At 44.5% G+C, this 14,241-nt stretch overlaps 1 protein-coding gene across 1 annotated transcript; it reads left to right on the top strand.

Moving 5' to 3' along the window:
• The first annotated feature begins 223 nt into the window (after window positions 1-223).
• Window positions 224-14,145, top strand: RAC1 (Rac family small GTPase 1). The gene is made up of 6 exons (XM_064726182.1): window positions 224-391; window positions 6,380-6,451; window positions 7,767-7,884; window positions 11,571-11,633; window positions 12,313-12,472; window positions 12,612-14,145. Exons 1-6 carry the CDS (start codon window positions 357-359, stop codon window positions 12,740-12,742), a joined length of 579 nt encoding a protein of 192 aa, XP_064582252.1. The 5' UTR covers window positions 224-356; the 3' UTR covers window positions 12,743-14,145.
• Window positions 14,146-14,241: the final 96 nt, after the last annotated feature.

The following is a 14,241-nucleotide window of genomic DNA, read 5'->3' as shown; positions in this document are numbered from 1 at the left end:
GATGCCCAGCCCGCTGTCCCTGACCGGGTTGCGGGCTTGTGCCAGCAGTGCCAGCGCTGACATCCCCGCTCAGAACGGCTCCGCCTGAACGCACCACGCACGGATCGAGGCCCGGGCTGTGCTACTGACCCAGTCCAGGAGCGGGGCTCCGGCCCTCCGGCCGCTCCCGCCCCAGCCGAGGCACCGCCCGTGAGGCGGCCCCGGCGCGGCCCGGCCGGATGTGAGCGCGGCGCCGCTTCCTGCGCCCGCAGTCCGCCCTCTCCCTCCCCGCCTTGGGTGGTGCCGCTGCCTCGTCCCTGCTCCAGGCTCAGGGCGGAGGCGGCCGCCGCTCCCTGCTCCGCTCAGCAGCAGCCCCGATGCAGGCCATCAAGTGTGTGGTGGTGGGCGACGGGTAAGTCCGAGGGAGCCTCGGCCGGGCCCGGCCCTGAGCCGCTCCGCCGGCCCTGGGGGTGTCGGGCCGCGGGGCGGGAGCGGCGCCCGGGCCCCGCCGCGGGGTGTGGGCGATCCCGGCGCGGGGCGCGGGCGCGGCCCGGCCCGGCCCGGCTGTTCTGAGGGAGCGGGGCTGGCTGGGGCCGGAGCCAGAGCCGGGGCCGGGGCCGTGGCGGGCGGGCGGCCGGGGGCGGGTGGGTGGCGGCCGCGGCTTCCTGCTGCTGCTGCTGCTGCTGCCGGGCGGGGAGGGGAGCGCGGCACGGCGGGGCCGGGGTGTGCGGGGGTCCGCGGGCCGGGCGCGTCTCCGGGCCCAGCCCCGCATCGCCCTGGGGCCGGTGCTCGGGGCCGGGCCGTGCTGGTGGCCGCGGGTTTCGCCTTGGTGCGGGCAGGAGCGGCCGCCGTGAATGAACAGGGTGTGCTGGGCAGGCCGGGCCGCGTCCCTGCACTGCCACTGCTTGCTGGGCTTCTTTCATCACCGGAGTAGTCCAAGTGTATTAAAATAATTACTGTGGTTTTAATTATATGCGAAAATGAATATTGATTTGAAATACTTTTTTGTGAAAGTAACAAACTTTCTGCCTTTTAAGATCTTGTTTTTTGACGTCTGACTTTTGCAGTAAAACTAAGTGAAATGGGCTCAACTCTGTGCAGATAATAAACGCTTTTGGGCAGAAACTGAGTTTTTGCCTGCAGACATCTGGTCTTGTAAGGCTCCTGTCTAAAGCAGAATGATAGGCCCTTGAAATACAAATAGTTAATGATATACTTGTCTGTAAAGAGTGGTTACACCTTCAGTATCTTAATATAGTGTTACTTATATGTGAAACAAGTTGGGGATGCTTTTTAGAATTAACTCATAAGTTTAGCAATTGGATTTCACTGTGAGGAGTGCTGGAATTGAGAAAAGAGTTTGTGTTTGGTATTTTTGAATATTCTCCACAATTCTGTTCTGCTCAGCTCAGAGGGATTCTCTCTCTTCCTGCATGTCAGAGCTCAGGGGAACATCCCAGTCCAGCTGGAAAACAAGACTTGTCTTATGCAGTTTGAGTTGTTTTTTTTCTTTTAGGAGAAACAAAAATCCTAGTGTAGACTGAGCATAATTGGTATCACAGCAATCTTCTGTAGATTACAGAGGAGTGAAGTGTAGCTAAATGGACTCAGTACAGTGGTCTGTAATTTCACGTGGTACCTTATTTTTGAACTTGTCTGTGTTTGGGGGAGTTGTTGATTTGTTTTTAAGGATGTAGAATCCCTAAAAAGGCAGCAGAGTATGGCTGAAAGATAAACCTTACAGTGTGCCCAATTTGTTTTGTGTCACTATGTATGATTTGGAGCTATATGAACATGAAAGTGGCATCTCAATAAATCATTGTCATAGCAGTGTAATTCTTTGATGCCAGATAGGATAACTGTGAACTGCTCTTTTGCTGATATTGAATTTAAACCCAACAAAATTGCTTTTCTAATATATATATATATATATATATATATGTTTGGTTTTTTAAAAATTCATCTGAACTCTGTATTCACAATGCTGTAAATAAATGTGATGCATCATGTTTGGGTGGGGATAAGGTTCAGTCTACTTCCTCCTCTAGAAGTGAGAGCTCAGCACAAACCAGCTGTAGAATGTTCAGTAATTCATTCAGCAGAACAGTTCTTTGGGTCATTTCCTTTGTAAACCATCCTTCTTCCCAGCACTTCTGTTTTCTCTGTCTTGGAAATGTGGGTGGTGTAGTTCTACCTGACTTTTGTACATATGTGTACAAAATACAGTAGTTTAATTTATTGTCCTTCCTCTTTAGTTAGAAACAAATCTTTCTTAAGGTTCTTTTCAGGTACTGTAGCTCATTTTTGGTCATTCTGTGTTCAGTGTTTTTAAAACACATTTAACTATTTGTCTTTCTGTGCTGTTGCTGCTTAAGAGCTCCAGCATTGCAGGTATTCTAGGAAACGTCTTGTTTGGCTTAGATAGGGCCAGAGTTTTAGTGTTCCTGTAAAACAATGCAGGTTAAAGATTTGCTTATGTAATATAAAACTTGGGTATTGTTTTCCCTACCCTCCACAAAGATCTGCTGGGAACAAAAATAAACAAAGCTTTAGGAGTACCTGTGGTTATTTTTCTAATTTGTTAATGGGTAGGCTGTTTCTCACATGTAAGTCACTTTTTGTTCTTAGAGTTTTGACTAGTGCATGTTTGGACAACTAACTTGACTAGGAAACTGTGGCATGTGTGCTAGTTTGGGCTATCACATTTCCCCCTGGTTTTTTTCATTTTGCTGTGGGGATTGTTTGGGGGAAATCAATGCCAACTGTTGCTTTGAGCTGTCCTGTAGAGGGCAGGAGGAATGTGCAGGACATGAGGAGCAGCCCCTGGAGGAACTGCAGGAGTTGCTGTTGATTGACACTGGAGAAAAAGCATTGGTGGGAGTTATTTTTAGCAGCTTTTGTTTTCACTCCAGAAAGGCAGCTGTTCAGTGGCACAAAACCCCAGTGATGTTGTGTAACGCTGGGAGAAGTTCTGTGTTTGGAGAAATTACCAATTGCTCGGTGCCACAGAAGTTGTCGCACTTCGTGCTCTTTTGTTGCAGGCGTTTTTTAATTGTGGAAATGCTGTAAGAGCCGTAATTTAGGAGTTCTTGTTTGCAATTCTGCTTGATCTGAGGCCTTTGTCTGCTAAAGCTGTGCTTTTTTGGTGTGTATTTGCTTTGATGGCTGGGGAGAAGGGGATGGTGTGTGTACAGTAATTGGCTTCTCAGTGAGTGCAGTGCGGTGTTTGAGTGAGACGCTGAACACCTCAGATCCCTCCCGTGCCATCTGGAGAAAGTGCAGCAAATTGAAATTTGGTGACTTGTGTTACTGAGAAAGTTCTTTCAAAAGCAGTTTTCTAAGTACTGAAGAGCGTATTTGGGAGAGGGTGTGGCACATTGAGTAATGGAGCTTATCTGGGAGCTGTGTGCGCTGAACCTCCCACAGCAGAGCCCTGAACTCTTGATCCCAGGGTGGTACTCGGGAAATCCCAGCTGCTCCTCAGCGTCTGAGCGCAGACTGGGCATCCACGGGGCAGGTCATGTCTGCAGAGACAGAAATGGCACAAGCAAAGCCTTTTATGAAGGTTACCCCCTGTGTGCAGGTAAAACATGGCTCCAAGGAGCTCTGCTACAGTGGGGGAATTTCATACAACTTGTTAGCTTAAATAAAGAGAAGATAGGTATTAATTCCTAAGAACAAAACATATGTGGTTATGTGTGGTTAAACATATGTGGTAATGCACTGATTCCTGGGTGCTGCTCAGAATCAGAAAGGGACTCAGTGCTGTCTTTTGTTAAGGTAGTTTTGTTAAGCATTTAAAGCTGGATTTCTGCAGGCCATGTTTTTAATGACAGTCAAGTGTTGCTAGTTTCATTTATGTAATAGTGGGTGGACAGAGCTGTGATTAAGTAGTTGCTAGAAATCTTATGACTAATCTTGGTGTTATTTTAGATTCTTAGTCTCAGCCTTTATGTGTAAGGATTTAAACTTTGCCAAACAGTTGGAATTCTCTTTAGGGGAGTGCTTTATTACAGAAATTAGTAGTCTAAAAAAGTTGATAAAGCACTTAGAGGATGTACTTTATAAAGGTAGGCATTAGTGTTTATTTTTAAGACTGGTGACCATAATGATCTGATTCGTGTGGCAGTGAGCCAGAAGGCAAGGAAGGCAGGAAACCTGGTTGGAGTACATCTGAAATGGGGCTGTTGAACGTGTTTTTTCTTGTTTCAATGGCTCTGGCTGATTGGTGCTGCACAAACACACCACAGGCACTTGTGAACTTGGAATGAAATCTCTCACCGCCTTCCTGTGCTGTTCTGATCAGCCAGAGCAGGCCGGGGAGTTGCAGTGCAAGGCAGGCACAGGAGCCTGGATGCACACAATAGTTCTTGATCTGCTGCTGAACACGTTGAGTTCAACATTAATTTGTTGGAAGCTCAAATTACCTGTAATGACCTTACTGGAAGCTGCAGTGTCAGCCCAGACAGGTTCCAGAGGCGTGAGAAGGTGTTGTCTCTGTGCCCTGAGAGGTTTCCCAGAGCATTTGGCTGCTCTCACCTCGGGATCCTGAGGCTTTTCCCACCTGTCCTTGTGAGCTGGCCCAGCCAGCACATCCCAACTGATCAACTCATCAGCAGGCAGCTAAAATAGCAAGTTGTCCTTATGGGGGAGGAATAACTTTGCTTAACTCCCTGTTCTGGCTTGTTAGAGTTGGTTCAGGAGCTAAGATGGGATCTCCTCTCTGACAGCTGTTAAACAGGTATCTGTGTGGTGAACTCTCCTTGATTGGTTCCCACACAACTTTTTTTTTAAGGGCAAATCCATCTACTTTTGAGCACAAGTGTATCTCAGACCTTTTACAACGAGGGAATGTTCAGAGATTGTACTTAATGAGAGCAGAATTAAATGTCTCCTTTCATGATGCCATTATAGCTTGGTAAAGAGAGTGTGTGCTGAAGGGAAAAAGCCCTCAGACTGTGAGGAGCTGGTGTCTTAGAAACAGGTGAGAAAACCAGGGTGGAAAACTGCCTGGAATGATCAGGGTTGCAGCAGATGGGGTGTTATGGCAGGTATTAGCTAAGAAACATAAGGCAAATTACAATTAAAAATGAGTGTGTGGGACAAAATCCCAAATAATTTTGCACACTGAAGTGTCTCTTCTGTAGCTCAGGCATTGCAGGTGATGTCAGAGGCTGCTGTCAGATACCTTCTTGGGCTAATGCTGTGGGGAACTGCTTCAAGCTGAATGGAGAGACTTCAGTTAGAGGTTGAGCCATGACTTACGGATATGACAAACTCAAATTCACTGGTGAAGGATTTAGTTCAGGAGGCTCATGAGTCAAACCTCATCCCAATGACACCATTCCGTTTCAGAGTTACTGTGAGTGGCTTTGAGCAGATCGCTGGGTGATAAAACATCTGCAGGACAAAGCCGATTTCCCTGGCCAGGGCAGGAAGGGGGATCGGGCTGGGATCTGGCAGCGTCCCTGGGATCCCTCACAGGGCCCAAGGGACTGCCAGGGAACCAGTCTGCAGTGTCACACTCTTTGCAGATACTATTTGAAAAAGAGAAATAAGGCCCAGTTTGAAGTTTTCCAACACTAATTGAAACTGTAACAAAAATTGAATGCTGTCATTAATCAAATGTTTGACTCCAGATAAGATGTGGGGGGAGGGTAGAGAGGGAATGAGCTGGCTGCCAGAGTTTTGAAGGAATCCTGGAACAGAGCCTTGTCCTGCCCCCATTTGAGGCTCTTGTGAATTGGATCAGTAGGAAGTTTGCTGTTCCAAGTTTTCCAATCCTGGAATATAATTTATCTTTAAATCATTTAATGAAATGTTTGAGTAGTGGGTGAATGCTTGTGGGGAGTCAATTTGTAATAGCAGTAAATAATATGAGAGTTATCTTTTGTATTCATTCCTTAAATATTCCAAACTAATGATGTGTTGAGAAATTATACTTTTCAAGCTTTCTTTAACTTCACTTATATGCAAGTATACAGTTTTCTGGAAAAGATAAGAGTTTTGGAATTGTGTAAGGGTATCTGGAAGTACTTCTCAGTTTCTTAATAATTTCAGAGAGTTGGAAGAAGGCCATCTTTCTGAGTATTCAGTCACATGACTAGGAGATATTAGTGGTTAATTAATACATGTGGGTTTTTTGGGGGTTTTTGTGATTAAAAATAAACAAAATTTGGTAATTTATCACTTCACAAAATGGATGTTTATACTAGGTGTGTTTTCATTGCCAGTACTTTTAAAGCTGCAGTCTGGCAGCTGTTTTCCTGCACAGTAGTGACTGGAGATGTTCAGTTGTCCTTGGTGTCTGGATGTAATTAGTCTTCTTCCCCCCACAGGAATATTATTTCTTGTTATTCAAGATGAATGTGTTTTACATGTGAACTTTCTTTCTTTGCAGTGCTGTAGGTAAAACATGCCTACTCATCAGTTACACAACCAATGCATTTCCTGGAGAGTACATACCCACGGTGTAAGTACTTGTGAAATCCAAAGAACTCATTCCTGTCAGCCTCTCGGTGCTGCTGCCATTGCAGATTCCTTAACGGAGTTGTTTGATTTGGCTGCAGGCACTCAGGTGTGTGAGGAGCACTCTGAGCTGGTACTGTGGCACAGTCACACCAGTGCCTGCTGATGGTCCCTCAGCTTTGCTCTCTGTGCCCTCTGGGCCTGGCTGATCAGGGATTAACATTTGCTAACATTTTACCAGAGGTTGTTCTCTTCCAAAATCATGTGTTTCTGTCTCTAATGTCATTCATAATAAGCATTCCCAAGGTTGAACAGCTTGTAAAACATTCTATCATAGTCAGAAATAGTTGTCTTACATGGCTGGTGATTTTTTGTTTATTTGTTCCTTCCACTTTTTGTGCTACTGCCAATCCTGTGCCAAGGCAGCCACGGCTTTTTGGCTCCTCAGGCCAGACTGTGGAGACTCATTTATTCTGGTGCTTCCCTTTTTCATTCACATAAGGATTTGTCAGTATCAGTATTAGTGCAGTTCTCTTTTCCAGGGCCTGTTGGGTGTGCTTTATACATGTACAGCTTCTCTGCCCTTTTCAGATGTCTCTGTGTTTTCATCTGGCTGTGCTGCTCTCTGAAGTATTGATGAGTTTTTTCAGACGACACAATACATTCTAATGAGGTTTATAAATTATTTTCGTTACCTGTCCAAGGCCTTGTTGCCTTAGTTATTGCTGTTTCCTCTTTTTTGGTCTTAAATTCGAGTTTTTGCATTACAGTGTCTTGTGTTCCCAGTGAATTTAAAACCTTTGCACCCACAGCAGTGGTGAGATAAAAACAAAGCCTCCACTGGCCCCTGGTTATGAACTTTGATATTTCACTGGAGGGGGTTTTGATTAGCAGGATTAATTAGCTTTTTTCTTACCTACTGTTGTCATTAAGGATTTCTTGGTTGTTGCTCCTGTATCTTCTGTTCTAAATCTCCCACCATGAGACAGATTAACTCACTGAATGTCCACTAAGGCTGGAAAGTGCTTGCTGAGTACATCACCTGCTTTCTGTACTGGCTGGGATTAGCTCTCCTTTGGAAGAGCCATGACAGATCACTTCTGCTCAGACTGGACCAAGTCTGTTGTGTGTAACTTTTTATTCCATTACTCAATGTCACGCTTGTTATTTAAAGAACAACTTTACAGTCTCTGGGGAGCTGATGGATGCAATGAAAATGTTCCCTTCCCCAGTTTTTCCCTCTGTGAGGGAAAAATCCTTGGGTGCCTTATTTTACTGCAAGCTAATGCAGCTAACTCTCTCTTTGTTTTTATTTTTAGTTTTGACAACTACTCTGCCAATGTAATGGTTGATGGAAAACCAGTCAACCTGGGTTTGTGGGACACAGCTGGACAGGAGGACTATGACAGACTACGTCCACTCTCCTACCCGCAAACAGTAAGAGCTGCAGGGTGACACCAGAGCACTCAGCCTGGTCTAACATAAAAGCATTTTTCTTTTCAACAAGGCCAACATTGTCACGCCTGGAGTTGTATTTATTAGTAACGTGGACCCTTTTTCATTTCTTGTGCTGTAGCTGTCATTTATAATCTCTGGGGTGTGTGCAGTTGTAAAAAAGTTAAAATTTGCATGCCCTGTGTATTTGTGTGCACTGGTACTTGCTGGGTTTTGTGTAGTTGCAGCCACAGAATTGTCTAGAATGCTTGATTTAAAATAAAAAAACCACAATGAAACTAGCTCAAAACCCTCGGTGGATAGTCCCCTCAGCTAGGCCGTTGATTTTCAGGTTAGCATGCCTGCCAGAGGCAGGGTTTGCTTTTGGTTTTAGGCCATGTTTGGCTGCAACCTGACACTGTCACTGCTAAGCACTTGATATTGTTTAGTCTGTGTGAAGATGTTCTACACGTGAAAGAGGCAGCACTGAATGAAGAGATTATTGCTGTTGACAGAGGCTGTGGTGTCGCAGCTTTGCCGTGTACTCGAGCCCGCGGTTGTTTCAGTGCTCGCTGTAGCTGTGCTGTGCCATCGGTACAAATGTGCCTCTGTCTCCCTGGTCAAACTGGGAAAGTCCTGCCAGCATCCTGCATCTCCGTGTTCAGGGAGAACACTGAAGTGATCTGCTTTCTCTTTGCAGTGTGACTGCAGCTACAGTTCATCTTTGTAAAGGTGGTTTGGTAATCTCTTTGCAGCACTGGCTTTTACCTGATGGAGCTGTGCTAGAAGTAAAGAAAGGGTAATTTGCAGGGGTTTGTTGGCACTGATTACTCTTGATGTTGACTGTCAAATAGATGTTAAATGCTAGTAATGTAAAATGCAAAATTGTTTCACTCTGCAGCATAACTGCTCTTGAATAATGTGAATCTTATTTAGGGAACTCTGGTGCTATTTTCAGTAATCTTTCCTTAATTCACTGCTCACTAACTTACAGTCATTAGGCTTCCCCATCAGTTATGATACACAAAATTGATATGAATTTGCCAGTTGTGAGTAACTATAATAGAAATGTCAGAAATACCTGTTGATTTTAGGAGAGACAATGGAAAACTGGTTTTCTCTAATACTTAGATATTTATAGGATACTTTAAACTTCAGTTTTGCTTAACATCATAAAAATATTTTCCAAAGATTAGAAGAAGGTATATTGAAAGATCTTTAGTAGGAACAGAATGTCTGTGACCAAGGGACAGAATGCACATGAATGTCTTCAGCCTGCCCAGGTAACCGTGGCTTTCTGGTAGACGGCAAAATAATTCCTTGTCTAAGCATCCTAGGGAAAAGGTGTTGTCTGGGCAAGGATGTATAACTGCTCAGTACAGTTATATTTGGATACTTTCAGTTATTTGGATGGGTTTTTTGCAGCAGGAAATGAAATGAGGCTGTAAGTCTTCAAGTTCTTGTGAAGATTCAGATTTCAGACTTGTGCAGTATCAAAGATTCATCACCCCCACACAGCTAAGAAAAAGCACAGAGGAAGAGAACAGTGGTGCTGACGAAACCTGACTTTTTTTAGGATCTGTGTTCAGCCTCTCTTTTCCTTCAGTGTGCTATTTAAAACTCGGCCCTTGCATGTTCTCATGGCCCTCCTGTCCCTGGTTGTGCCCCTGAAGGATGTTCTGGGCAAGGTGAGAGCAGCAGGTGTTGGTTCCTTGGGCAGTGTGTGCTGAGATCAGCAGTTAACAGCTGGGAACTTCACAATGAGGCATTAATTTGTATCTTTTTCTCCTTATTCATATTTTTATTCCTTCAAATATACAGGAATTTAATATCTTCTCCTTAATGCATGTGAAATCTACTACTATTTCCAAATATTTGGGGAAGGAAAAAGTTGGGACAGAAAATGCGGCCACGTCTGTTCCTCAGGAGACCAAAGCAAAGAGAAATTGTTAGTTGGGTGCTTTTTGGGAGAGGTTTGATCTTGCAGGTTTCCCCTGCCGGTGCAGAACTGGTTTCTGGGGAAGGCTGGTGTCTGCTCTGGGTGCAGCTGGTTGTGCTGAATTACAGGGCAGCGTCTCTCTTAAGAAGAAAATCCTCCTTGAGAATATCTGTGAGCAGAAATTGCTGACTGAAAACATTTTCCCTTAAGTCCATTTGAGGAGTAACTTTATCTCCTGCTGTTATTAGGTTGGAGGAAGCAATGGTAAGAATATATCTTCCAGTCTGACAGATCAACCTATTGCCGTATGTAAAACTTTAAATAAACTTCAGTTCCAAGTTCTGTCATCTTGTCTTGCCTATGATAGTGATAAATTGGCCCCTATTTTTTGAACAAATATTTTCCTTGGAACTATCAAATTGCTAGATCTGAGAACTCTGTTACCAAATTTGTATGAGTTGCTAAGATTAAATATTTTCTTGAAAACAAATAGCGTTTCCTACTAGTGTGCAAGACACCTGAGATCTTCCAGTAATTCCTTGTGGTTACCCCAAATCTCTTTGGAGCTCTCTGGAGCTTGTGGAGGAGAAAATCTCCTCTAGTGCAGCCCTTGAGTCCCCACAAACCAGCAGAACTGGAAAACAGAAGTAGTGGCCATAGTATCACATGGTTTGATGTTGTCTCTTTCTTCTTCTGGGACGCTGCTACGGAACCTTGGGGTGATGCATGAACAGCGGGGTTGCGAGTGCTGAGCAGTGAGGTGTCAGCTGCTGACCTAACAATGCCTTGAAATGCAGCACAATCAACTAACACTGCCCTGCTGGTTCTGTAGCACCTTGGTACTGCAATAAGTGCGGATGCAGAGGTAGGCTGGGGAGAGTTGGGCTTGTGTGGGAGACACCTGCTGAGTTTTGGGTCACACAGCAAGTTTACATCAACACAGGTGGAGGAAATTGGGGTTATTCTGAATGCCTGCAGACCTGGAGTGTGTCATCTGTGAAACCTGAATTGTCTCCTGTGGTTACTGTCAACACGTGCTCTGAAATGGTTTTACCTGCTCTTACTTAGAATCTTTTGCCTTCAGTTGAAAAGCAAGATCCCTAAAAATACCCTTTTTTATTTCCTGCTTTCTCATTATATAGAAGGGGAAGAACTTTGAGATTTTTAATGCCCTTTTCAATCATAATTTGGTTATAGAAAAGTTCTGAATCTTTTTTTTCACTGGCATTCAGTAGGAGTGAGGTTCTATAAGAAGTTCAACAAGTTGCTTTAGATTTGGGTATGGAAGCAATAATTGTGGAAATCCTTGTGTAATTTTTTTTTTTTAATTTCACACCGTTGAAATTGGCCTTTGCAATTTAAGACTGCTTTAGAGTTGTGTATTAATAGGTAGCACTTTGCAACATCCTATGCTGATGAGGTCTATAGAGAAGAAATGACATTTAGAGGGAAAAACCCTAGAAAGGCATTATTAGTGTCCTAGTTGCTGGCTACTGCAATAGCTGATTTTAAATTTGACTGCAATCTATTTGTTATTTTCCCCCTTTCTCTCTGACTGCTTGTAGCTGCCTGGGAATGGATTTCCCACTGGGAAAGCTGCCTCTGGTTATTGTGTGCAACTGTATTGCTGACCTTGCCTTTTGTGAGTGTGGTAGAGCTGGCACATCGTGGAGATAGCGATGACATTGGATGTTCATGGCCCTCTGCATTGGCCTCTCTGTTGGGCTGACTCTGTCACCTTGTTTTCTAGGATGTCTTCTTAATCTGCTTTTCCCTCGTGAGCCCAGCTTCCTTTGAAAATGTCCGTGCTAAGGTAAGGACGAGCTGGTACTGTTCCATTTCTGAATGTCCTTCATACTGTTCACATTACAGCAGAGCTTGGAAAATATTAGGTGCTTCTTTTTAATTGTTTTTCCCACAGGCCCCATGAAATGCAGTTTGGAAAAGCAGAAATCCATTTGTCTAACTTGTGAGTCATGGAAATTCAGGCACATGAACACTTCAGTACGAATTGTTCCTTGATGCATTGATAACAGTAATTTGTGTTCAGCCAGCAAGGTGCTGAGATCACAAACAGGAGCTTTCCTTTTAGTACAGTTTGAAAAAAAAGAGTTTTAAAACAAATGTATGTAAAAATTAGGTTGATAGCACTTGTTCCTTGCATCAGCCATCCTTCTGCACGTGCTCTGGGACTGGGACTGTTCCATGTCCTCAGACAACTCAGCTGCACAGGGAGGTGTCTCCGTGGGCAAGGGCAGGTCAGGGCATTTCTGGTGTGTGAGGAAATACAGCCCTTAATGGGGAACACTTTAAAGTGCATGGGAATGGCTGTTGGCTTCACTATCAGGGATGTGCCCTTTTCTGATCCTGCCCCGATGGGATCTGGTGCTCCCTCTGCCCCAGCTGACCCTCAGGGAAGGCCTGGGAGCTTCCAGGGCCTGCAGGGAACTCAGCCCCCACACGAGACCCCACTGTTGGTTTGTGTTTTTCAGTGGTACCCTGAGGTGCGGCACCACTGTCCCAACACCCCCATCATCCTCGTGGGCACCAAGCTGGACCTGCGGGATGACAAGGACACCATTGAGAAGCTGAAGGAGAAGAAGCTGACGCCCATCACGTACCCACAGGGCCTTGCCATGGCAAAAGAGATCGGTATGGCACCGGGGGGATTGGTGGCTGATCTGGGCTGTGTTTGTGGAAGAGCTTGTGCCTTAGTTAAATGGCATGCCTGGCTGTGGTTGTGCAGGCAGCTGGAGCAGAGCTGCCCTGTAACTGTGTGTGCTTCCCCCAGGCGCAGTGAAATATCTCGAGTGCTCGGCGCTGACGCAGCGAGGCCTCAAGACAGTGTTTGATGAAGCCATCCGAGCAGTGCTGTGCCCCCCTCCTGTAAAGAAGAGGAAGAGAAAATGTCTGCTGCTGTAAACTCACCCTCCCCAGCCCATCGACCCTGTGCTTTGCTCGAACAATGGAGCATTCACATGCCAATATTTTCTGTTATAAATTAGTTCTCTTCCATCAATTCTTCAACCAATTGACAATTTCATGGTTTCATTTGTTTAAAGTATGACCCTTACCTTGCATCCTTCTAAGAGCAAACTCTTGAAAAGATACACTATGTAAAGCCTTATTTTTAAAATCCTCTTCTTGCTCAATTAAATGTTGCCAAACTATCTGCTGAACTAAGTCGTGTTGTTCTGCTACAAACACTAAGAACTAAACTGTTTTTTAAAGATTCTTCTTGAAAATGACTCTAATTTCTGGTAGGAAATGCAAAATCTCTTTCTAGTTTTTCACAGTAAGTAACAGTTCCGGGGAATTAGCAGAACATTGTGCTCTAATGTGTTTTATTCTGAACTGTTTTCCCAGCACAGCCGTTGCCTGTGGTGCATCAGCACCCATCTCTGGCAATGACTGCCACGCCTGAGTCACAGTGTAAATGCTTTACCATTGGTAAGGGCTTGGTTGCAATCTAGTTCTTGCTGCTGTGATTGGAAAATTGACTATTCTTACTGAAGTGTATCTAGTCCTTGTGACAGCATTGTATTGTGATGAATGAGTGGAGTATTGGGTTGGATCAGGAGCTAGTGCCAGACAGTATTGTGACACTGTACAGCTGACTTACACTACACTGCCAGAGTAGCTCAGCAACCGTTTCCCAGAGGTGCAGTAGTGGAGAGAGGTTGATGTTCATGGGTAAATTCCTTTGAATTTCAAGTAGGGCATTCATGGTAGGTACAATTCTGAATCAGTCATTCCCACTTTTATGTAGTAAATGCTTTTCTTGTAGAATCTCTTCTTATTGAGCAATATAACTTGTATTTTAAAACCTTCTGATAGAAGTTTGCTTTTTTTTTTTTTTTAGAGTAGAATGTTCAAGCATATCCTCATTTTCCTGTTATTTCTGACCCAGTAAGTTATGCTTTCTGAGGAGCTTTTAGTCTATTAACTAGGTGTAAAAATCATGTGAAGCAGCTTTACACATTTTAGTAATTTTTATATTTGAAACCTCTGTAACTGACAAACCTTTCAGCCATCTCTGTTTGCAAGGCCCCCAGTGTAACATGACTAATGCAGCCAAGTGTTCTTTCTGTCACTCCATGTGCAGCAGCGATCGCGTCACGGTGACGGTGAGGTTCTGTACTTAGTGCTCATGTTCTGTACCTTCCAAAGTGGCAGGAATAAGATGTTGACCTACACCCTTTCAACCACTAAAGCAAAATTTAAAAATAAAAGTTGCAAAATTGTGAAGTTTTTACATTGATCTTTTGCTAATGCAATTGGCAGTATGTTTTGCATGTATTACTTAATAAATCCTTGAATCATAAGTGTGGTGCTGTTTGAGTTTCTGGGCCAGTGTCTCGTTGCTGTGCCACTCTGAGCACACATTCCTGTTCCGTGCCAGCAGCCCTGTGTGCCCGTGG

This window comes from Zonotrichia leucophrys, chromosome 14, assembly GCF_028769735.1.
Source record: "Zonotrichia leucophrys gambelii isolate GWCS_2022_RI chromosome 14, RI_Zleu_2.0, whole genome shotgun sequence".
In the NCBI taxonomy this organism is placed as follows: Eukaryota; Metazoa; Chordata; class Aves; order Passeriformes; family Passerellidae; genus Zonotrichia; species Zonotrichia leucophrys.
Note: the sequence above shows the minus strand (reverse complement) of the source record. Positions and strands in the feature narration are given on the sequence as shown.